At 38.8% G+C, this 23,543-nt stretch overlaps 1 protein-coding gene across 1 annotated transcript in view; it reads left to right on the top strand.

Annotated features, from left to right (window-relative positions):
• Nucleotides 1–742: 742 nt before the first annotated feature.
• Nucleotides 743–23,543, top strand: part of MGAM (maltase-glucoamylase) — a gene marked incomplete at both ends in the record, with an annotated part of 194,548 nt that continues 171,747 nt past the window's right edge. The window contains 15 exons of the mRNA XM_080932402.1: nucleotides 743–866; nucleotides 2,534–2,661; nucleotides 10,277–10,394; nucleotides 11,674–11,783; nucleotides 12,406–12,557; nucleotides 13,714–13,885; nucleotides 14,746–14,845; nucleotides 15,477–15,589; nucleotides 16,246–16,371; nucleotides 17,165–17,296; nucleotides 17,507–17,623; nucleotides 18,453–18,566; nucleotides 19,381–19,465; nucleotides 20,714–20,831; nucleotides 22,182–22,353. Of these exons, the coding sequence (XP_080788528.1) occupies nucleotides 743–866; nucleotides 2,534–2,661; nucleotides 10,277–10,394; nucleotides 11,674–11,783; nucleotides 12,406–12,557; nucleotides 13,714–13,885; nucleotides 14,746–14,845; nucleotides 15,477–15,589; nucleotides 16,246–16,371; nucleotides 17,165–17,296; nucleotides 17,507–17,623; nucleotides 18,453–18,566; nucleotides 19,381–19,465; nucleotides 20,714–20,831; nucleotides 22,182–22,353 (1,881 nt within the window). The remainder of the gene's footprint in view (nucleotides 867–2,533; nucleotides 2,662–10,276; nucleotides 10,395–11,673; nucleotides 11,784–12,405; nucleotides 12,558–13,713; nucleotides 13,886–14,745; nucleotides 14,846–15,476; nucleotides 15,590–16,245; nucleotides 16,372–17,164; nucleotides 17,297–17,506; nucleotides 17,624–18,452; nucleotides 18,567–19,380; nucleotides 19,466–20,713; nucleotides 20,832–22,181; nucleotides 22,354–23,543) is intronic.

The following is a 23,543-nucleotide window of genomic DNA, read 5'->3' as shown; positions in this document are numbered from 1 at the left end:
ACAGTTAAAGGATTAAAGAGTCACAGTACTGGTGTTATATAATTCCAAATGAGTTAATAAATCTGGGAAATGCCAATGGCTGTGATACTAGAGGAAAGAAAACACGATATCACGTTCTCAGATGAAGATGCCCTTCCATCTATCCTCCTTTGCCGCTAACACCATCAAAATACACCCAGGAAAAGTCTATATCCCATTGACTCACTTCAAATAGAAGAAAACTGTGGTAACATGGTGAGAATGCAATTAATGACATCCAGGCTATGTGCAGAACAGGCCCTTCTGATGCAAAGGGACTCGGATATGAAGGAATTACAATGCAGACAGATTGCTTTCATCTTTGTCAGACCCAACTTTTATGAAGTCTACTCTAAAAATGATCAAAGTCACTTGAGAAGTTTCTATGCAGGTTAGGTATTTGGTGACAATAAGGAATTACTGTAAAAGCATGTAGGTGTCACGATGGTGGTTTCGTAAAGTTTCTTGCATTTCTGAAAATAAATTTTAATATTTTCGAAGGAAGACGTGAAGTCTGAGACTTGCCTCCTAACAATGCAGGAGCAGGGCGACTGGCAACCAAACAGGAGTAAAGATCAAACGAAAATGTTGAGATGTTTCAAAAACCATCTGCTTTTGAAAATTCGGGTGGAAGGTCCTGCATGCATTTGGGCTTTGGTGTTTAACACGGACCGGGTGCTGGTGAATGCGTTTTCCAATCTGAAGCTGCCTTCTGCCTTTCCAGATGGCGAGACGGAGGTTTAAGAAGTTCAGCACCCTGGAGCTCGTGCTCATTGTCCTGCTGCTTGTGTTGTTCATCACCGCAGTGGTTCTGATTGTCCTCTTAGCCACCGCCACACCACCAAATGGTAACACGTCTCTCTGAGTCTCTCCCATGCCAGATCAAGCTCACCGCCCATGGTAGAGACGGCACGCTTTTATATGGCTTCATGTATGTACGAATGTGGAAATGAATGCATGCAGATTGAACGTACCTCATTGAGTATCTACTAACCAGGGAAGGTCAATAGACAGTAGGTTTGAATTCTGAAACTTTCATCTCCATTTCTAAGTATTGTCCTGGGTCCAGCTCTGCATTCTCTGAAATATCTTTGCTGAATGTTATAAAAATAATTATAATTCTATAAATATTGATAATGGACAACATGCTGTGTAAAAGGAAATAGGTGTATTTACTATATATTAATTTAACTCTTTAAGGTGCAAATTTGTTTCTTAATAACTTATTCATGTTATTTTCATTGTGTTTTTATAGCTGATACATCTCAAAATAAGGGTTAGAGCATGCTGAGTGATCCAGGCTTTCCTATCTGTTCCCCACAAGAATCACTTCTTGTAGGAACCAGGCAATGACGCGCCAGCCTATGACTGCAGCCAAACCAGTTTTGTCCCTTCCATTCAACTCCTAGCTCCATCAATCCCGGCTTTTTGCAGAAAATAATGGTTTTAAAAATTATTTAACTTTTCACATTCTATAATCCTGAAGAGGGAGCCAAGGCCTTATGCACATGCGGGTACAAACACAATTTATTTAATGTATTGTTTTTCAAATGAAAACCTTAATGCAAAGGGGAGACATTTTCTTGTTTTACTGTCTTTGTTCATTAAGGCCATATCTTAAATAAATCTTCTTTCCCATTTCAGAGTGCAACAAGAATGCCTTTTATGTTTTACTGATTTTTAAGTTAGAAATCAAAGTTTTGTAGCCCTTGGGTAGTTTCTAGACTTGTGGATCCTTTTATGTTGTTATTTCCACTTGGGAGTTTATTTTTCCAAAGAATACTACCACTTGGTGGTGTCCTAAGGGACTAGGGATCACCTGAGAAAACAGAATTGAAGTCCCTGTGATTAAGAAGGCATTGTTAGTGCCTTCTCTGTGTATACCTCCAGTGTGGGTCCCCAGAGAACAGGTATTAGATTGCCAGGGCTGATGAGATGGTAGTTTGGTAGTAACAGGCACTTGGGGCCAAGCTTGAAAATTTGAGGTCAGTCTCTGAAAGCCACATGACGGAGAGAGAAACTCATGCAGGCTGTCCCCCGACCTTCAGTCTTTAGATTGCATGAGTCACTCCGTTTCTGTTATCATGTGGACTATTGCCATCCCAGCATAAAGTGGCTATCAGTAAATGAGTACATTTATGGTCCAGGAATACTTCATTTTTAGACATACTTTTTGACCTGAATGGACCGAAAGAGTATGGTTCAGTCAGCTGGCCTAAAGGGAAGCTGATGTCTAGTTTTCCAAGCATCTGATGATGGAGTCCTCTTCTTGTATGTACCACAATGCAGGGAATTCCAGCAGAGAAGAAAATGATGTTGGTACACACAGAGTTGGATACAGTTAGCAAGGACAAAACAAGGTGTTACAAAGTAAGGCTGCAGGATTTTTAGCACATGGAACTAGAGCACAGCTAGCAGAGGGGTTAACAGACTTGGAAAGACTGAGATCCTATCCTGCTGGACGCCTGTGATCACAGTTCTAACGGCTACTTCATCTACTTTTCTGATATAGTAGCTGTAGACCCTGAAACAACTAGCACTCCAGGCACTACAGTCACCAGGACCACCCTTAACGCTCCCAGTTGCCCATCGCTAAAAGAGCTGGAACGGATAAACTGCATCCCCGATGAGGCATCTAACAAGGTTTGTGGCATGCGTCTTGTTTGCACTGAAGAATTCATGCTATGGTGAAGTTTCTTCTCATCTGCCTTCTCTATTTTCCTCTTTCTCCTCTCCTTAGCTTTCTCCTCTTCATCTTCTTCCTATTGTCTTCCTCTCTCCCCCTGCCCCATTTCATAGAAAGTTGTGTGTATGACAGCTTTGGTAACTCACACAACCTAAACCTGTATTCATGTATGTAGGGTCACATAGCTTCAAGGGAAGAAGAGCTAGGACTTATCCTTGGGTTGTGAGGTTTAGCAAGTTATATCAGAATTTCAGAAAAATGAGCATATTTTTATCATAAGTATGCTCCACGTGAGGTTTTAGATCTAGTGAGAGTGTGTTTATCTTTCATGCTATCTTTACACTTGATTGTAGTCCTCAGCTCTCTCATTGCCTTTCCTGTTGCTGGCAACATGCCGTTTCAAAAGGTTATCAGTAAAATAGCATGCATGTGAACAAGGCATGATTTAACATAAGGGCAAAGTTTCAAGGGTTATAGTTTGGAAGGAAGAAGGTAATTAATGCCAGAGTAAAGAACTTAACAGGGGCATGGCACTTTACTCCAGCGTTTCTAGGCAACCAGCTTAGGCATATCCATGAGTATTATGACAATAAAGTCATTGCACATGATTGGCCATTCACATCGAGCAAATCAAAATATCTAAATGAAGTCCACTCATGTGAAACAACTGATTAGTAGTAAATGCACAGTGGGTGCCTGTGGCACGTGTTTCTTGGACATGTGTGGTAGCTGCTCTGTTCCCACTTGCTGCACGTGCTTCTCTGTGTATGGCTAAGTAAGACACTCACCTATGCAATTAGCAGAATGTCAGGATGGGTCAGTTTATGGCTATGCTACTTTACTACTGCACTTCCATTCCCAGCACAAATCACCACCAGCCCTCCAGAGACCTCCTCTAATCGCTGAGATTTCAATTTCTTATCAGTGTACTTACACTTACACTAAAAATGCTCCCTGCATATGCCTGACTGTACTTTTAACAGTCCAGTCTGTATGTTGGGTCAAGTTTCAATAGTTTGTCCTATTATTTCAGACCATTTAGCCTTCTTACACCCTCGTAATCCATGATTTTAGAGTCGGCTCTTGATATGGAATTTGAGCTCATTCTTTATAAGCAGGGCACCATTACCTTCCTTCTTAATGTGGGCTTTTATCCCTAATTCCAGATTTCACTGATGGCAGAGAACAGAAATATATAGTTAAATCCAGATATTTAGCTCAGAAAAAGGATATTAAATAATATGTTTAAACACTTTAAGTTTTCAGGGTTAGGTCTTTTTGTGATTACAAAGAAAAATTTACACACTTAACACAATCTTTTATCCTTTTAATCACCATGATAGTCACTAATATGAAAGTTATTGGCATATATTTTTTATGAACAGTTATGATAATTCTTATGATAATAAAGGTTAGCTTTTAATATTTAAAATGCTTTTATCTTTTATAGAATACACACTTTGCAATCTCTTCTGAATTTGGCTTATGATGTCCTTTTCCAAATTCCAGTTTCTTACCAATGTATTTAAGTGATCACGTTTTATGACTTATCAGCAAAGATAGTACATTTTGCTAATATAATTATGAGTGGCCACTTAAAAACTACTCTGGGATTACTTAATGCCACAGCATAGCCATTAGGTGGTTCTAGGGAGAGCTACAAAGTCCTATAAATGGACTTGAAGTTGTGCAATGTTTAGAAATGGGGCCTGAGCACATCAGAGAAGTAGAGCTTCTGCCTGGGTTCTCATCCTGGGTCTGCTTTGAAGAAGTCTGCCTGGAGAACTTCACATTTCTTTGTCTGCCGTTTCAAGTTATTAGTCAATGAGACACTGTATGTTCAGACCAATATATCCGTTAACCAGTGATTTTTAACACTATTACACTCTGTGTCTAAAAACACTTTAAAGATGTATTCTCTGTTGACAATTTCATAATGTATAATTTTGATCACATTTAATTTAGCCTCCAACCTCTTTCAGAGCTTCTCATATGTTCCCTCCCAAATTTATGTCTTTCCTCACCATGTACCCCCTCCACTTTTCTCCATTCTATATTTTATTAAAAACCTTACAATTATAATCTTAATTGCCATGGAAAATCTTCCCTGAAAATAACTTGTAACCTGATTTGGAGACTTGAAGGTCTGGATCATTAAATGTCTGAGAAAGTGTATTTCTTTAAAATTGTACTATCAGATCTTACCTTGACATGGAACAAAGCAATCATGTTAACTTTTAATACCTTACTCAAAATGAAATATTATGAAACAGTATATAATCAACACATTCCCATGGTTTAAGGTTAATTTTATTTATTTTATTGCATGCTTTCTTATCTGTGTATATCTTGTGTGTTCATATACCTCTGTACACATGTAGAGATCAGAGGACATTCTGTGATAGTTGGTTCTCTCCTTCTATCATGTGTGTCCTAGGGACTGAACTCAGGTCGTCAGGCTTGGCTGCAAGAGCCATCTTGTTAGGTCAAGATTGACTTCGTTTACTTTTTGTTTCTACAAAATTGCTGCACGCACAAATGACCAGGGCTGCTTTTGTGAGTAGATGTTACTAAGGATCCTTTTATTGTTAAGTACTTTAATTTCTAAAATTTCTGTTTTTACCAGAAAATAAGACACTTCTCCTCCTGATAGAGAGGCAAAGACACAGGAAGATTGTCTTAATTTGTCACCACAGCAGAGTGGAGCGCTGACATGAACAAATATTGGGCTGCTATATACTCTTAGCTCAATGACATCACTACCCTGAGAAGTGCTGGGTGACTGTGAGCCTATTGCATATCACCTGACCCACACTCTCTGGGTTTGACTAAATCTTCCTAGCTTAATGCAGTGTGTGTTGCTGTAACTGAATACCCAATACTGGGTCACTTGTAAAGAACAGACATTTACCTCCCATCGTTCTGGATGCTGGGAAGTTCATAGTCATGATGATGTAGGCCCTATTGCTACATTCTCATATGGGGAGAAGGGAAAAGTCAGTGGATCCCATTCACACAGTGAAGACATCAATGTTTGATCACTGATTAGGGGCTCTTTCTCTTTAATGTCATCACATTGGAAATCTCTGAACTCTGAGGCAGATGCTTTCAACATAACACAAGAATCACTCACATTGAACTAAAGTCTGTATTCTTATATTATATATTATATTATATTCTGTGGCTTCTCTTTATATGTAATTGTGTGTGTGGTAAAGGTGGATGAGTGTCAGCAGAGGATGTCAGACCCTGCTTTATCTCACTTTATTCTCTCGGGACATGTTCTCTGGTTGAACCTGAAACTATCTTGGCAACCAACCAATCCTAGTATAGTGCTGTCTCTGACTCCACAGCAATAGAGTCATTAGGTACATATTGCTATGCCTGGATTATTATGTGGGTATGTGGGATTTGGATTCCTTGTGTTTGCACAGTAAGGCTTCTTATGCAGTAGCCCATCTCCCCATATATTTGTGATAAAGTAACTACTTCAAACTTAATGTTACAACATTATAAATACTGCATTGCCGGCCAAGATCATATGGGGTTGAGACCCACATTGGGCTTGCCTTGCTCTTTTCTGTGCTGAATGCTGCTGGCTTCAGGTGTGTTGCAGATTCACCCCATGGCTGATCTGCTATGGTGGAGAGATTCAAGATAGATTCACCCATGCATCTGTCACCTTGATCAAAAAAGCTGAGAAAATGTTTCTACTTGGGTGATTTTTCCCCCTTTTGTGAAGATTCAGAAACCTTCGAAGAGGCTAGAGACTCTTTGTTGGCCAGGGTAATTGGATTTCTTTCCTGAAAGCTCAGGACTGTAAGAGACTAGCATAAGTCTGCCTGTCCTCTTATCATCCAGGCTGAGGAACAGCATTGTTGACCAAATCTGTCATGAGCCAGCCAGACTCAGTGGTGACACCCACTGGTTTATACTTTCTCATTCCTGTGAACTTTTAGTATGAAATACCTTTTCATTTCCCATCTTCTATTGCTCTTAAATCTCAAGACAAGTAAGCGATGGACGGTGTCGAGCTTGATTTATATTTTAAAACAGTAGCGTCAGGGTTTGATTTCGATGCACCCGTGAGTTCAGCTCAGTCATATGTGTTGGAGCTAAAGCCTAAATATACTTCCGCAAGACCCCCATACACCAAAAGCCTGCAGATGCTGAATGCCTTGAGTAAATGGTTTGCCATTCATAAAGACTCCACATGTCTTCCTTTACACTATTATACTATTGGTCATTCTTAGATTGCTTGAGTGAGCTAGTCTAATGTGATAGGTAAAGAATTGTAATGTTCTGTGCTTTAGGAGATAATAAGGAGAAAAGATGGTGCTAGGTACAGATGCACCTGTTTACATTATTTTTATCTAAGATTAGTTAAATTCTTGGATGTGGATTAAATTTGTGGATATAGGAGACTAGATATATGTCTATTATGTAAAAAGTAACGTGTCTGCATCTTTTTGGTCTACATTTTCTATCAGTTACTCAGGGGTGTGCCTTTAAAATAATTCGCTATGTGCTGTCTCAGTTTTATTTCTGCAATTCAAAGATTTTTTTTCCACATGTTTTGATTCTTCTTGCTTGGGTATGTGTCATATCTGTCCTGTGATCTCTCCCTGGTGGGCTAAAGGACTTCCTATCAGCTGTGAGGCTGGGCTGAGTTTTGAGAACGTCTTCTGACATGAATGCTACTCTTAAAGCACCGTTCTTCTCCCTTGTATTTGGGGACTTTGTGAGCTTAAATGTTAGATGTGTCTGCTGTAGCACATTTTCTAAAGGTTTGTTTCTTTACCTATAATTACATTTCTTTCCCCTTGTGGCACATTAATTGTATTAAACACAGGGCCTCATCATGTTCTTTTCTGTGGTCCCTCCCTCTATTAAATGCTCAGCCTGCTCTCATGTCCTCCTGCCTCCTACATCACAAATATTTTACCGTTCACCCTTATGTCCTTTCCCCCATTAAATCTACATAGGAGAGGAAATGTACAACCTCCGCTTTCGTGAATCTCGTGTCTTCTTCCAACATCATTTTATCTGTTTACTTTTGAGACAGGGTCTCACACATCCAGCATCATGTGTCTTTGAGTTCACTGTAGCAAAGGAGGGTGACCTTGAATCTCTGATTTTTCTGAAATCACCACACTAGTGTTGCGATTACAATCATAAATCCCTAGCTGCCAGGGACGGAAGCTAGGGCTGTGTGCATGTGAGGCAAGCATCCTATCAACCAAGTCCCATTGCCAGCTCCTATCCTGACATCTTCAGGTATTCAAGTCACATGATGCTTGCCATGATTGCTTTCCCTAGGGAGTTTTTTTTCTTTTCTTTCTGTCTGTGCTTTACTTTCTGTCTTCTTCCATTTTTTTTTAACGTTTGGAGATCTCTTCCTTGCTCAGATTATTTGCTCCCCAATATATTAATAGTTATACTTTCTGTACTGTTTGGACCGTATCTGTTAAATGTTCATTCTCACATTGAACTTGGCATTATCTATCTATTTTCCTTCTGTGTGTCTTCTTCCCCGTCACTGTTCTGTTGTCACAGTGTCCCTCAGCAGTTGTTTCTCTAGAGAGAATGTAAATGTGTTTTCCAAGGGCCAGGACTATGGTTTGGTAGTATAGTGCTTGCCTGGCATGCAAGAAGACCTAGGTTCAACACTGGTGCTGCAGAGAAAACAAGGGATCCAAAACATCTTTTACCTTCAGGTTATGTATATTATTATTTAAACATGATGAACTTTGTGTTTAGAGTGTTCTGTCCTTAAAATATTTTATCATGTAAATACAAACAATGCAAAAATCTGAGAAAATATTCTGAAATTCAAACCATTCAATCCCAAACCTTTTGGGTAAAGAATATTTAAATTGTATTGGGTATTGATTTAAAAATAATATTTGATTCAATATATTTGTATATAGTACTTTTTTCTAAACTTGACACCTGCAAGATATTGATGTATTTTCATCAATGCATATCTAGTGAATCTCAGAACATGGAGAAATGGAGAGCTTTGGCTTTCATGATTATTGCTGAGGAACCGTTGGCAGGAATTTCACATACATAACACTTCACTCTGTGGACTTTGAGTTCTATATCTGTAAAGCAGTGTGACAGGTTATATTAGTCATCTATTGCTATGGAACACATTATCCCCAAAGATAATGGCTCAATGGAACAAGCTGTATTTTCTCATTTTCCTATATTGAAAATCTGTCTGGCTTTGGTTTGGTGGGGTAACTCTACCTTTGAGATTCTCAGAAGCCACATTAAAGGTTTCTTCTGACAACACATTGACCATTATAGCTTACCTGTGTGTGTTTTGTCGTGACTCCGGTCTGTGGAGTTGTCATACTGAGAATCCCACCTTGAGTCCTTTGATCCACGGTCCCTCTTATGATACAGCAGCTTGTGTTTCCCATAGTAGATGCTCCAATGGAGAAACTGAAAGAGAATGAGCAAGACCAAAGCTACCTTCTGTCTGTAGCACAGACAGAACTGGGGCATATTGTAAAACTGTTTCCTATTAGTTACAAGGCCAAAGCTACCCTCTGTGTCTAGGACTGACAGAATCTAGGGAGTGTCATTCTACTGTTTCCTTTTAGCTACAAAACACTAGTCTCAAGCCTACACAGATGAGGACAAATTTCTTTGCACTGTTAACATTTGCATCCAGTTGATGTAAGCATCCTGGATGCTTCTCCTAAATTAGGTTCATGAGAAAAGAGGATGTACTCATTTTAGCTTTCACTTGACTCAGACATCAACTGTGGTATAGGTAGGCACATTTCTCAAGGCAAAATTATATTCTATTTGGTTTAAAAAATTGACTTTCTGTATTTTGGGGAGTTGAGATACATGTCATGTGTGGAATATACATGCATACATACAGAGAGACATATAATATATAGATTTAAATTGTTTTCTTCTTTGAACCTTTAAAAAATAGTATGGCCTTTCCACCTAGTCCTTCTGAAAGTTCAAACAAGACAGAACTGAGGACACCCTTATCATGAGGACAAGATAGATCTGGGATCTCCCTTAGACATGATTTATCTTGACTTCACATGTCAACTTCTGCTGTTACATTTGCTGTGTTGAGTATATTTAGTTCATACATATGATGATACCAACAAATGATGATACCCCTGCACTCCATAAACAAATCAATAAACAATATATAAAGCCAAATAAAATTTGGTTTGATTTGAAAATATCTGAGAAGAATTGATTTCAAAGTCTTGTTATATTTTGTCATTTTTACAATTCTAATGTAATTTACATGAGACTCCATTTGTATTTTGAGATATGATATTATGGTTTAGAATTTGCAAATGTATTTATCAGATTTTGTGTGTGAAACATTCCTTGTATTTCTTATACCATTTCCTAAGAACACTGACAAGGAAAACTGAGGAATTTCTGTCCGATAGTGTTCTGCCCGAGGTTTCATTTGTAAATGTGAAGTTGTTGATATCACAGTCTCAAGAGAACCGACTTGTATTTCCTCAAAGGAAATGTCTTATGACTGAGTGGAGTTGATCAGTTTAATCTCTGTTTCAGGAAACATGTGACCAGCGTGGCTGCTGCTGGGACCCCCAGGGATCCATCCGTGTTCCTTGCTACTATTCCAGGAATCATGGCTACAAAATGGAGAATGACCCTGTAAACACAGACGCAGGTATGCTAAATCTAGAACCTTAGACCTGGAGGCCTGGCTCCTTCCTAGGGGACATCTGCAGCAGCACATAAAGTACTGTCACACTGCCCATGTGACAAAGGTAGGCACTGCTCTTATCAGTGGTCAGATTCTATTTGGAGTCAAAGAATAATTTCCTTCCACCTTGGGAATTTAGAGACTGTGTCCTGTTTCTTTCCTTTCATTGTATATAAAGATTTATTCATTTTCTTTTTTTCTTTATTCTTCTCACATACAATATACAACCTGACCACAGCCTCTCTTCCCTCCCCTCCTTCTAGCCCTTCTCCTACCTGCTTTCTCCCCCAGATACACTGTTTCTTCATTTCCATTCAGAAGAGAGCAGGCCTCCCAGTGATATCAATGGTATAACATGATGCAAGAAGAATAGGCACAAACCTCATAGCAAGGCTGGAGGAGGCAACCTAGTAGGAGGGAAAAGGACCCTTGAGCAGGCAAAAGAGTCAGAGACACACCCACTTCAATTGTTTAGGTTTCCATCAAACACTCCAAACTAAACAACCAGAGCATGTATGCAGAGGTCTGGCTTTACTTTTATACACCTTCATGACTTAATATAATTGTCATGATCATCCTTTTGTTCTCAAGTTTATTATTTTTAAAGTATAGAATTTGAAGTTAATAACTTCCACAATTCCTTATGACTCTATTCTGGTGCTATTTTAATAAAATGGAAAGAGTTACAAGTTTATACTCATCTAGAAGTTATCTGGTTAGTGTCAGTCTTCATGAAATAATATTCTTCCTATCCCTAAGCAAAGAGCACCATGCTGAGGCTTCTGGGGTAAGAATGACAGTGAGCACTACTGTGGAATGCCCTGGGGGTTCTTCAAGGATGCAACCTTCAGTTGCTGTTATCTGAGGACATACACTCAGTGTACAGGATAGTCTGGAGCGTAGTGAGAACATAACTGAGAAAGATAGTAATTGGAGACATAAATGTGTATGAGCCACAAGGAATGACTGATGAGCAGAAAACATATGAGTTATTCCTTTGGGTTATGATTTCACTCCTTATAGACAAAGGATGTGGAGTTTTGGATAGGGTATTAAGTTGGCTTCAGGGTCCAGTTCAAGATGAGATGTGTATATGAGAGCGTATGTATCTATATATTTCCTTCTTTGGTAAACCAAAGTTTTTGTTTCCCTGTCACTTTGATCAGAAGTTTAATTTTATGTAGCCATTATGTGCAAATTTAGAGAACCGAGTATAAAATTATTTTTCTCCTCCACATGTTAGGATTCACAGCTGCACTGAAAAACTTACCTTCTGCACCCGTGTTTGGAAATAGCATTGAAAACATCCTGCTTACAGCAGAGTATCAGACATCGAATCGCTTCCATTTTAAGGTTGGAGTTTGATGGAATGCCAAGGCGCTGAAGTGAAAGGGTGGTTGGGAGAGGAAGCACCTTTATGGAGTCAATGGGAGGGGGAGAAGAGATGGGGTTGGCAGAAAGAGGGTAATTCCTGAAAGGTAAATACAGAGAATGTCCAATAAAAAAGAGGAAAAAATCTATTAAAGGGTCTTCTATACCTCATAACTGCAGTTCCTGTGGAGGAGAACACTTTGTAGTTATGTGATGCTGGTTTGTGGGGGCTCTACAATAGTTTTCTTTCTGTGTTGAAACTTCCTCAATACATACTGAGTTTACCAATGAGCATTTTTCATAGATACCATGAGAATTGTTAAAGGGAACAAGGTGGTGCCACAGCTTTGAACTTCCTAGAGGCAATCTGTGTCTTCAGAATCACCATGTACGTCTACCTAAAGACTGATGTATGTCCAACAAATAAATGTATGAAGGTGGCAATGTAGCAATTGAGTTTCTTTAGATATAATGTCAGTTTGATCACTGTCCAATGTCCAGGACCATCGGCACAGGGAGTACTAGTGATAGAAAGGCCACTGATGGTTTATAAAGATGGGTACGTTTTTATTTGGACTTTGTTTCTGTTCTCCTCTCTGTGCAGTTGACTGACCAAACCAAGAAGAGGTATGAAGTGCCTCATGAGCATGTGCAATCCTTCAGTGGAAATGCTGCTTCTTCCTTGAACTACAAAGTTAAGGTCTTCAAGGAACCATTTAGCATCCAAATCACCAGAAAAAGCAATAACCGTGTGCTGTAAGTTTTGGAAACTCGGGTGCCTTTCTTATTCCAGGTCTCCTCCTGGTCCTGGAGATGCTCCCCATCTCCTCATCTTTGTCAGTTGCAGATTTTCATTCATTTTCATGGCCATCTATCCATCTCTCCTGTCCTTCTCCACACCTGCCCCATTTCCCTCTCCATCCCCCTCCAACCCAGTTCCCTCCCTCCATCTGTCTCATGACTATTTTATTCCTCCTTCTAAGTCGTATTCAAGCTTTCTTGCTTGGGCCTTCCTTCTTGATTAGCTTTTTTGGGTCTGTGGAGTGTCACATCTTGCCTGCATTTTATAGTTAATATAAAGTGAGTACATATTGTGTATGTCCTTTTGGGACTGGGTTACCTCATTCAGGATGTCAAGTTCCATCCATTTGCATGTAGCAGATGTGCAGCTTGACCTTCATGTGGGTCTTGAACAACTGGAATGAGGGTTATTCCAAAAGCTGTTGCCCATATGTGGGGTACATTCTACTAGTTGGGCTGCCTTTTCCGACCTTAGTGGGAGAAGAAGCACCTAGCTTTGGAGAGACTTAAGTGTCAGGGTAGGGGAATGTCCAGGGGGGCCCTGCCTCCCAAAAGGAAAAGGGGAAGGAGATGTGGGACAGGATTGTGGGAGGGGTGACTGGAATGGAGGTAGTGAGTCAGATATAAAGAGAATGAGAAAAAGAAATTTTAAAGTTTGGAAACATATCATGGGGGATGGCAGTAGAAAGATGATAAGGGGACACGTGTAAGCCTCTGACCTTCCTGTGCCCATGTGTGTGTGTGTGTGTGTGTGTGTGTGTGTGTGTGTGTGTGTAGAGTCTTCCTTCTTTTTACTTCCTCTGTCTGCACATTTTTCTTTCCCCTTTGTCTGTCTACCTAATTACATGAGTACCAATCAAGACTTGTTAAGGTTCTATGATCATTTGAATTCAGTGCTCTGGTTATGTTGTAATGCATCTAAGGAACAAGCAAGGGTTGTGCCACAGTGAAACCTGGCTTGGAGATGTTTTCTCTTTGGGTATCTATGGAACGTGTCAGAGGAAGGCTTGGAGAGGGAGTGCTGTGTTGGCAAACTGTGGGAAGCTCTTGTCTATGTCCTGAGTCCTCTCCCTACTTCTCAGCCACGTCTGTGCTTCCCTCCTGTGTTTAGGTTTGACTCAAGCATTGGGCCCCTCCTCTTCTCTGACCAGTTCCTGCAGCTCTCCACCCACCTGCCAAGTGCTAATGTATATGGTCTGGGTGAACATGTGCACCAGCAGTATCGACATGATATGAACTGGAAGACCTGGGCCATGTTTTCCAGAGACACAACACCAGATGAGGTAAGCTTTCAGGCTCCTTTCCTCTGACTATCACAATCTTAATCTGGAGGGCTACATAGTATAGTTGTTTAGAGTGGGACTCTGGAGTGAGGCTGTTTTGCTTTTTAGATCTTCTAATTACCAACTATATGATTCTGGGCAAGGTGTTATTTCTTTGGGTGTTTGGTTCCTCATCTATAAAACAGGGGTAATGACAGGCGCTTAGATGGTTCATTCAGGGGCTGTGAAACTTAAAGTGGGGTTCATGTACTCATCTCATAGGTGGTGATAAAGGATTGAATGAGTGAAAGGTATAAAGTATCTAGAAGCATAAATGTTACATAGAACATGCTCCATACATTTCCCATTGAAATCAAGAGCCCATGGTAAACTGATTTTCAGGCAACAGAGACAGCATCTTATCCTCACTCTATCCCATTTAAACACATTTTTCTAACAGAAAATCAGGAAATGTGTTGAGAGAGTAGTTTATGTAGAGCAGCTGATAATGACCTAATCCAGAGCTTTAAGACCTTTGCCAGTCAATGTGTAAAGCATGAACAAGGCAGGGAACTTTAGGCCCCATTAGGGCTCCATATGGTGGCTATTTATATCTAGACTGAATAGACCACTGGCATATAAAGTTAGGTTGGGATCAGACAGGTTTCTTTGAGAAGAGAGATTCTATGAACTGTACTTTCAGAATCCTCATCTTTTCATATTTTAGCAAAGTCAGGATCTCCACATTCATGCTAAAATTGTCACTTGTTAACATCCTCTGAACAGAGTTCTGGACTCATAAAGTTCCCCGGCATCTTCATTAGACATGATGTGATATGTAGACTAATTGTAAATGCTTATTTTTCAACTGTCTTTTACAGGCCGGAAATAACTTGTACGGTGTGCAGACATTCTTCCTGTGCCTTGAAGATAACAGTGGATTGTCCTTTGGGGTGTTTCTGATGAACAGCAATGCCATGGGTAAAGGACAAAGGAAGAGTCTCAAACCAGCAAGCATAGGGTGTATCAGTACCCCCTTTTCATAGCAGTGTTTGAATGAGGGAACCCGTTTACAGCCTTTAAAGCATGTCTTTGGGGTGGTTGTGGTCTCTAGTTCTGCAGCCTTACATTCTTGCCTAATGGGATCTATGTGCGAAATGGTCCTTGCTTTTCAGCTACTGAATCTGGTTGCTTGCATTGGAGTATTTGCTGTTACAATGTTAGGATAACTCTTCCTGAAATCTACTGTAAGACAGGTTCTTGAACATGATCCCTCCTTAGTCCCACATTAAGTGGTCTTGACTGGCAGTTCTAGTATAGTCACCACAAAGGAAAAAAAGATAGGTCAATATCTCCTGGGGCTGTGTAGGTAGTGTAGGACATTTAGCCTTACCTTCCAATTGAGAATTGTTGGCTTAGATCAGTGCTACTCAAAGATATGGTTCACAGAGTGCCCATATAAGATGAACATATACATTGAGAGTAATCATTGACTTAGCATCCAAAGGACTGCATAGTCTTTTTTTCATAATCAATTTTATGTTCTTTTGTAGATCTACCATTTAATAGAATAACTCTTGAATTTTATTTTCTTCTAATTTGGTTTTTTAAGAGGTTACTCTTCAGCCCACCCCAGCAATCACATATCGCACCACTGGGGGAATTCTGGACTTCTATGTGTTCTTGGGGAACACACCTGAGCAAGTTGTTCAAGAATATCTAGAGGTAAACATGAAATTATGGTTGTGATTGATGGAATCCCATGTAGCAAACCTTTAAGAGATGTAAGCTTAGACAGACATGTGAGCTAAACACACTTGAGCTGTCCCATTTAAGCCAAGGGACAGACTTTATCTATGTGATAAAAATTTTTATAACATTTTTATATTATAAAAATATGAAAGAATATAAAGATACCCCAAAGGTATCCTTACTCTCAAGACAGAATGTACAAGTTGGTTAACCTTGTAATAGTAATGAATTAATACAATGTAAAATTGAATATATTTTGTATTCCTAAGCGATGTCTAAAAGGCTTTGTTTTAAAAAGTATGGAAAAGTACTGTGCTGATTAGATGATTTGATTGGTAAATTTCTGGCTGCATGAACATGAGGACCTATGTTCAGATCCTCAACACTTATGTAAAAGGCTAGATGCACATGCTTAATCTTTGGAGTGACAAGACATGGGGGATCCTTGGGGTGCGCTCACCAGCCATGAATACAGTAGGACCAATCTGTGAATTCCAAGTTCAGTGTGAGAGAGACCTGATCTTAAAGCTAAGATAGAGGAAGACTAAGGACGACACGCTACATAGACCTCTGTCTCCGACATGTACACCCACCATCACGCCAACTTTCATTTTACATATTCCTTTCAGCTCATTGGGCGACCAGCTCTGCCTTCATACTGGACACTTGGTTTTCAGCTCAGTCGCTATGATTATGAAACCCTGGATAAAATGAAAGCAGTTGTGGAGAGGAACCGTGCAGCACAGCTCCCTTATGTAAGTAAGCGTACTTTTGCTTTGAGTTTTTCCTTCTATTTTAGCTAATAAAACAAATTTTTATGCATTTAGAGAACTAAAGAATTTGTCATATCAATAACTTGTCTTCACACATGGAAGTTACTTCCAGTAAGAAGTGGTGCTTACAGACTGACAGGACAGAGGAGGCAGCAAACTCGGTCTGACTGTTGTGAGTTCCATTAGTTCATTTTTCTTATGCTCACAGTGCTCAGGACATTTTCACAGCACTCAACTTTGAGCTCTCAAGTCGATTCCTTCCCCCTCTCCCAGATTTATATCAGTACACTGTAGCTGTCTGCAGACACACCAGAAGAGGGCATCAGGTTCCATTACAGATGGTTGTGAGCCACCATGTGGTTGCTGGGAATTGAACTCAGGATCTCTGGAAGAGCAGCCAGTGTTCTCAACTTCTGAGCCATCTCTCCAGCCCAAGTTAATTCCCTCTTTAGCTTATGTTTTAGCTTATGCTTCTCAATGCAGATTTATTGCCATATATATATATATATATATATATATATATATATATATATATATATATATATATATATATATATATATATATATATATGTATGTATTAGGAAATAATAAAACCATTTCTTTCTCAAACCGCTCTGGGAAAAAGTTCATTTGGACAACAGGGACAGACAGTGTGGCATTTAGACTCCAGCACAGCATTTGGCTTTTCTCTTGAACAGTAAGAGTCATAATTTGTTGGTTGCTGGAATTGGGAAATGTGTAGATGCTAAATTGTGCATGCCTATATTCTTTCAGGATGTTCAGCACGCTGATATTGATTATATGGATCAGAGGAAGGACTTTACTTATGACCCAGTGAATTTTAAAGGCTTCCCAGAGTTTGTTAAGGAGCTACATAATAACGGGCAGAAACTTGTTATCATTTTGGTATGTGCTTCCCTTTCCCTCCAAAATCAGGGGTTTGTTCATTCTTTTCACGCTCCCTTCTTCTTCCTTGCCATCCAGAAAAATTAACCTATTTTAATGCTTTCAATGGTTGTATTTTAGTTTGATTATTTTATTGGTACTTTTTTGAAGCACAGCCTTTAGCTTAAAGTAAGTTTTTTTTCCATTATGTTTTCTTTTTTTTTCCCTTAGGATCCAGCCATTTCCAACGACTCTCTCTCAAGTAAACCCTATGACCCGTATGATAGGGGTTCAGCCTTGAAAATCTGGGTGAATAGTTCTGATGGCATCACTGCACTCATTGGAAAGGTAACGGTGGAGAAACTGTGGCTCTGGCTGGGTTTGAGTGTGTTTGGTATGCTGTTTTCTGGTGCATACTCAAAGGACTTAGGCATACTGAGGATAAGGTTCTCTTTGCATTTTCATTCCCAAATGCGTACCATCTACTGTAGCTCTTACATGCTTTTCTCAACCAGAACTCACTAAATGGCAACTCACTTATGGAATGTCCACTGCCTCGCTCTGTCCCCTCATGTCACTACACTCCTCACAATGCTCCACTGACACTGCTTGGCAAGTGACACTAGTCACCTTCTACTAAGAAAATCCAATGGATATGGGCCATGCGACTCAGTTTCTTGTCAAAGATTAATATACTTACCACCTTATAAGTATACTTTATTGTCTTCTTTTTCATGAAGGCATTATTCCCTGTTTTACTTTCAATATTCTTGTCTACCTTTTCCTAGTACAGCGTCTAAGGAATTGAATAGAAAAAGAATAAAAAATGTAACTAACATAAGAATCTATATATTGTAATGGGTCAACTGAAATTCATACATAACTTCTCCATTTTAAATTCTTAGACTTCAGAGTAGAGGAAGCAACATGGTATTGTGAACCAGAGTTGAAGACTAAACATTGTTTTTAATCGTTGGATTAATTCATTTAAAATAAATGGCTTTTTATTTCTCCCGAGAGTGATTGATTCTCTGAGAGATTTTACTCTGTGCTGAGATTTGTGGCTTCTGCCTCTGTCTCCATAATCACAGTAGGAATTCCTATGCAAAGTCTTTTGCTTATTCTACATTTATTTAACTTATTATATATGTTTTTTTTGTTTGTTTGTTTCTCACAGGTCTGGCCTGGAACAACTGTGTTTCCTGATTACACCAGTCCCACCTGTGCTGCTTGGTGGACAAAAGAAATTGAACTTTTCCACAATGTAGTGGAGTTTGATGGAATATGGATTGTGAGTTTTAAGTCTTTTATTCATTAGCAGTGTGTAACTCTAGCTATGTCTATGAACCATGGAGTATAGAAAAAATAAAAGTAAAAACAAGTGCCCCATATTTCTTATATTGTCATAAAGTACCCAAACGTTCAGTTTTCAGTTGGAGACTTTTAAAATTTTTGACATGATGACAGATTAATCAGAACCAAAGTATGCAGGCACAGAGTACCATCTGGCTCTCTTAAGGAGTAATATCTCATAAGTCAAATGAAAATGAATGTAACATAGGTTAACATTAACAAATGTTGAAGAAAGTTTAGGCTTAAGGTTAAAATTTTTCTATTTATAGAAGAACTGTAGAATATTCACATAATACAATAAAAAAGATAACATCAAAAATTCTATAAAAGTATGGCACCAAAAGATGGATACATTGTCCCCCTTTGTGTGTGTGTGTGTGTGTGTGTGTGTGTGTGTGTGTGTGTGTGTGTGTACACAGAGGTATATTCACAGTTCTTTTTAGGCACATGGACACACAGGTTAAAATATATGATAGCAAAGAAACTGAAACTTTTGGTAATATTTGGAAATTTTTTACTTTTAGTAATTATAAATATACATCCTTTCAAAGTTATTTTGAGTAAGTACTCTGTGAAATTTTCAGTGGGTAGAGAAGAAAAGAACATCTATTTCTACCATATCCATGGACTACTCTTAAAAATAAATATCTATTCTAATTTTTCTGATTTTTCGGAAAAAAAAAAAGAGTAACACTAGTATTACAAACATGGCATTCTCCTTCGCCTAATAAAATTTCTTCTCTGTTTGGTAGGATATGAATGAAGTCTCTAACTTTGTTGATGGTTCAGTTTCTGGATGCCCCCAAAACAACCTGAATAATCCCCCATTCACACCAAGTAAGTCATTGTGGTCAGCTTGATTGACAAAACACAGTTTGTGTGATCTTTTAAATTTAAAAGGATAGACCTGAACCACTAGACAAGGAAATTTGTACATAAAATTTACAGGGAAAGAAAAATGTGGGTGCTACATACAGAAAACTAGGAAAGAGTCTCAATATACTGTTCATGGTTTTTTGAAGAAGCATAAATTCTCAATGGGCAGTATAGTCCTCCAATACCCTTTCCATGTCATTGTAGGGAAGCATGCAAAGAACATGATGCTGATTCAAGAGGCTAGTTGTTAGTGCCACTCTTAGGATGAACCTTATAGGCCAGAACTTACAAGAGATACCAGAAGGCTAGTCTTGATCTTTAGGTAAGGGATACTTCTGGTGCTGTCTACAGCTTGAAGGGTAGGCATGAGCTGTATATATAGTCAAATAAAGTCAGACCTCTTGGGATATGGTTTTGGAACAATAGAATTAATTTTAGTTTGAAGAAAGACACAAAACCACGAAGAAAAATGTATTTAATCAAAAATAGATCAAAACTTTGAAGATTACAACAGCCATGGTCACTTTAATCTGATGGCAAATTACGAAGTTGAAGCAGATATAGGTGAGAATGAAGTCTTGAGGAAACTTGATTGGAGGCCAAACCATTCTCATTTAATTCTTTCAGAGATAGAAACTATTTATAGTTTTGTCAGGGGCTTTAGGATTGTCAGCTGGCTTTTAGAAGTATTAATTTGACATTAGCACAAACAAATGAATTTCAAAAGTAGATCATAAGTAAATAAATTATTAAGAAGCTATTTTAATAACTAGAATACAGAGGCAATTTCTGTGGGAACCACAGTGGTACAGGAGGAGCAGAGAATCCAGGAATGAAACTAAGATTAGGAATATCTCTATGCAAATATGATCAAGGGCAAAAGGAGTCAGACATTAAATTAAAATTTCACCCAATGTTTCATATTTTGAGTCACATCTGATGGAAAACTCAGATGTAAATTCTAGTTGAATTAGATTATCTTATCTACCTCTGAGAAACAGGGGTGTATGAGTGACAGGATATATTTTTGCATCAGAAAACTACATCAGTTAGATAATCTTCTAATGATAAGAACACAGCATGTTTGTTTTTAGGAGGGCCACAATTAAGGTCTGCCCAGTGCAGCCATCTTTGCCAGTTATACTGTAGTTAAGCAAGAAATTGGCATGTAAGGTTTTCCCTGACTGGTGATTTGTTGTGTTGTTGCAGAGGTCCTGGATAGGAGCTTGTTCTCTAAGACTCTCTGCATGGACGCAGTTCAGCACTGGGGAAAGCAGTATGACGTTCACAATCTGTACGGCTACTCCATGGCCATTGCCACAGCAGAGTGAGTCTGTTATTATCCTGGATTTATATGTGATCAAACTATGGATCTGTTAGAGGCTTGGTGGCTTATATATAGTGTTTATTAAAGGTATAAATAAAGGGTGAACTGGGATCCGGGTGGCAGTCCTGGACAGATGTTTTTACAACTAAGAACATGTGCTGCTCTCCTAGAGGATCTTTATTTGATTCCCAGAACCTATGTTGGGTGGCTCACAATTGCCTGTTAAGTCCAGTTTCATGGAATCAGATTCACTCTTCTGGTCCTTTCTGGCACCTGCATAAAATGTGTACATATCCAATATATACAGGTTCACATATATACTTAAGCTTTCGCAAATATTAAAAAGATATGGTTACTGATGAAAAACTGGCACGCAGAGGATAAGAAATTCAACACATATTTGCTTAATATATAAAAAATGAGATAACAAATGAGTAGACAAATTAATAGAAAATCAGAAGAAAACTATTAAGACATTTATTCAAAGTCAAGTATCTAAAATACTGTAAGCAACATTTAAGCCTTTCTCTTTATGCACTCTGTCTTCCTCCATTTGTAAAATAAAGGATATAGAGAGTTAAGTAACTTGTAGATATTCACGAGTTTTAGTTTGGACCCACAGACTTCTACTATGTGAAATTGATTTCCCTAATAATAAAATGTAATGAGAATTTGGTCTTCTTACTTAACACCGAGAGTAAGAAACAAGGCCAAGAGCATATTCATGAATTAATAAAGTAACAGGTTTAGTTTTAGCCATTTTGAGAAAAATGGAAAAGTTTCACAGTCTTGTTTATTCAGTGCAGGAGATGAGTCCATGGCTTTAACTTATAGGCAAGTGCTCTACCGTTGAGCTACAAAGCTACCCATGTTTAGGTTTTTAATAGTACGTACATATGAAGACCTTTAACTAAAATTTATTTTATGCATTTAGTTACAAAATACACACATTAATTATATTCAATTTTAAAACATTCTTTCTTATAAAAATTATTACCAAAGTGTCTTTCTACATATAACTTTCAAAAGTAATGTTGAAAAGTCCACTTTTCTTTTGTTTATTTGGTCTTGTGATAGACTAAATGTATTTTTTACTTAGGTTATAGTTTGCTTCTGTTTTATGAAATTTATAGACCTCTAGCTCTCAACACTTTCAAGGCTGCTTTTGAAGTTGTAGGAAATTATGCTAAACAAAACATGAACTCATGCTCTGGTACTTTCTTTTAACAATCCCTTTAACAATTTTTGAAGAAAGGAACAGAAGAGAATGAGATATTTGGTTTTTACTTTTCTTGCTACTGTTGTTCTACCAGCTGATCTCCTCACTGACCCCTAAATCTGCCTTCCCAGAGCTGTGAAGACCGTGTTCCCAGACAAGAGAAGCTTCATCCTGACACGTTCTACCTTCGCTGGTTCTGGCAAATTTGCAGCCCATTGGCTAGGAGATAACACTGCCACCTGGAAGGACCTTCAGTGGTCCATCCCAGGCATGCTCGAGTTCAACCTCTTTGGTATCCCAATGGTGAGTCCTTTTGCCAAGCTCTCTTATGACTCTCAGTCTGCATGAAGTTTTCCTTCTGACAAATTTTCATACTAAAAAGTCTGACATAGCCTAGGACTTTACCGTCATTCTTTATCACCATCACTGTGGGCCTGACACCATAAGTACATTGTCTGAGCTGCAGGATGCAAATAGAAAGTGCAACCTTGATAGTGCCTGAAATATTCTTCTTAAGTGTCTGACACAGAAAAAGCACGCTATTTCTGTAGTCTAAACCAGACACATGCATGCATGGAACATGCCTATGTAATTGAACACACCTATATAACTAATCAGATGCATGAATATATGGAACAAATCTATGATATATGGAACAAATCTATGTAACTAATCAGATGCATGAATACCTGGAACATACCTATGTAACTAATCAGATGAATGAGTTACATGGAACATACCTATGTAACCAATTGGGTGCATGCACACATGGAACACACCTATGTAACTAATTCAATGCATGCATACACAGAACACACCTATGTAACTAGTTCCCAGACATGCAAACAAGTCTACCGCATAGCATGTGCTTACTCAAATTCATCAGTACATTTATTGAGTGCTTACTGTGTTCCAGATACTAAATGAAGTATGGGTGGCACACAAGAACAGAATACAGAGGCACCCATGCAAACAAATAATTATGGCAAGCCTGGACAAAATCCCAAAGGAATGCACATACTAAGCATTATGAGAGATTCTGATCAGGATATTTATTAACTTGATATGATTATAAGGGACAGAGTGAGTCAGGAAGGAGGTCAAATGACCCCCCCTAAAAAAGATGGTGCTTAAGTAGAACCAGGGGAGCCAGGGAGAAGCTCATTTTAAGACCATGAAATAATCTCAAGCAAATTGGACTTAAAGGGGATGGTAGGTGTGCCTCTAAGATCACAGTGGAAAACTGGAGCAGGAGGCCATCTGCAAGGGTAGATTGCAACCTGTTTAAAGATCTGATAGAAGGGATGGCAAGGAAACTGTGGAGAGCTAGTTGAGGTGAGTGACGTGATCAGAGACAGGCTTCAGAAAAGGATGTGCTCCAATAATATTGGCACTAGCAACTACCATCCATGAAAAGTTACAGCACTCCATCGGTTTAATAAAACAGCAAGAAAGGACTCATCTAACCGTGATGTGGACATGGGCTAAATGCT

The sequence above is a fragment of the Micromys minutus genome (assembly GCF_963924665.1).
Source record: "Micromys minutus genome assembly, chromosome: 18".
Classification (NCBI taxonomy): domain Eukaryota; kingdom Metazoa; phylum Chordata; class Mammalia; order Rodentia; family Muridae; genus Micromys; species Micromys minutus.
The sequence above is the reverse complement of the archived record's forward strand: the minus strand, read 5'-3'. Positions and strand labels throughout refer to the sequence as shown.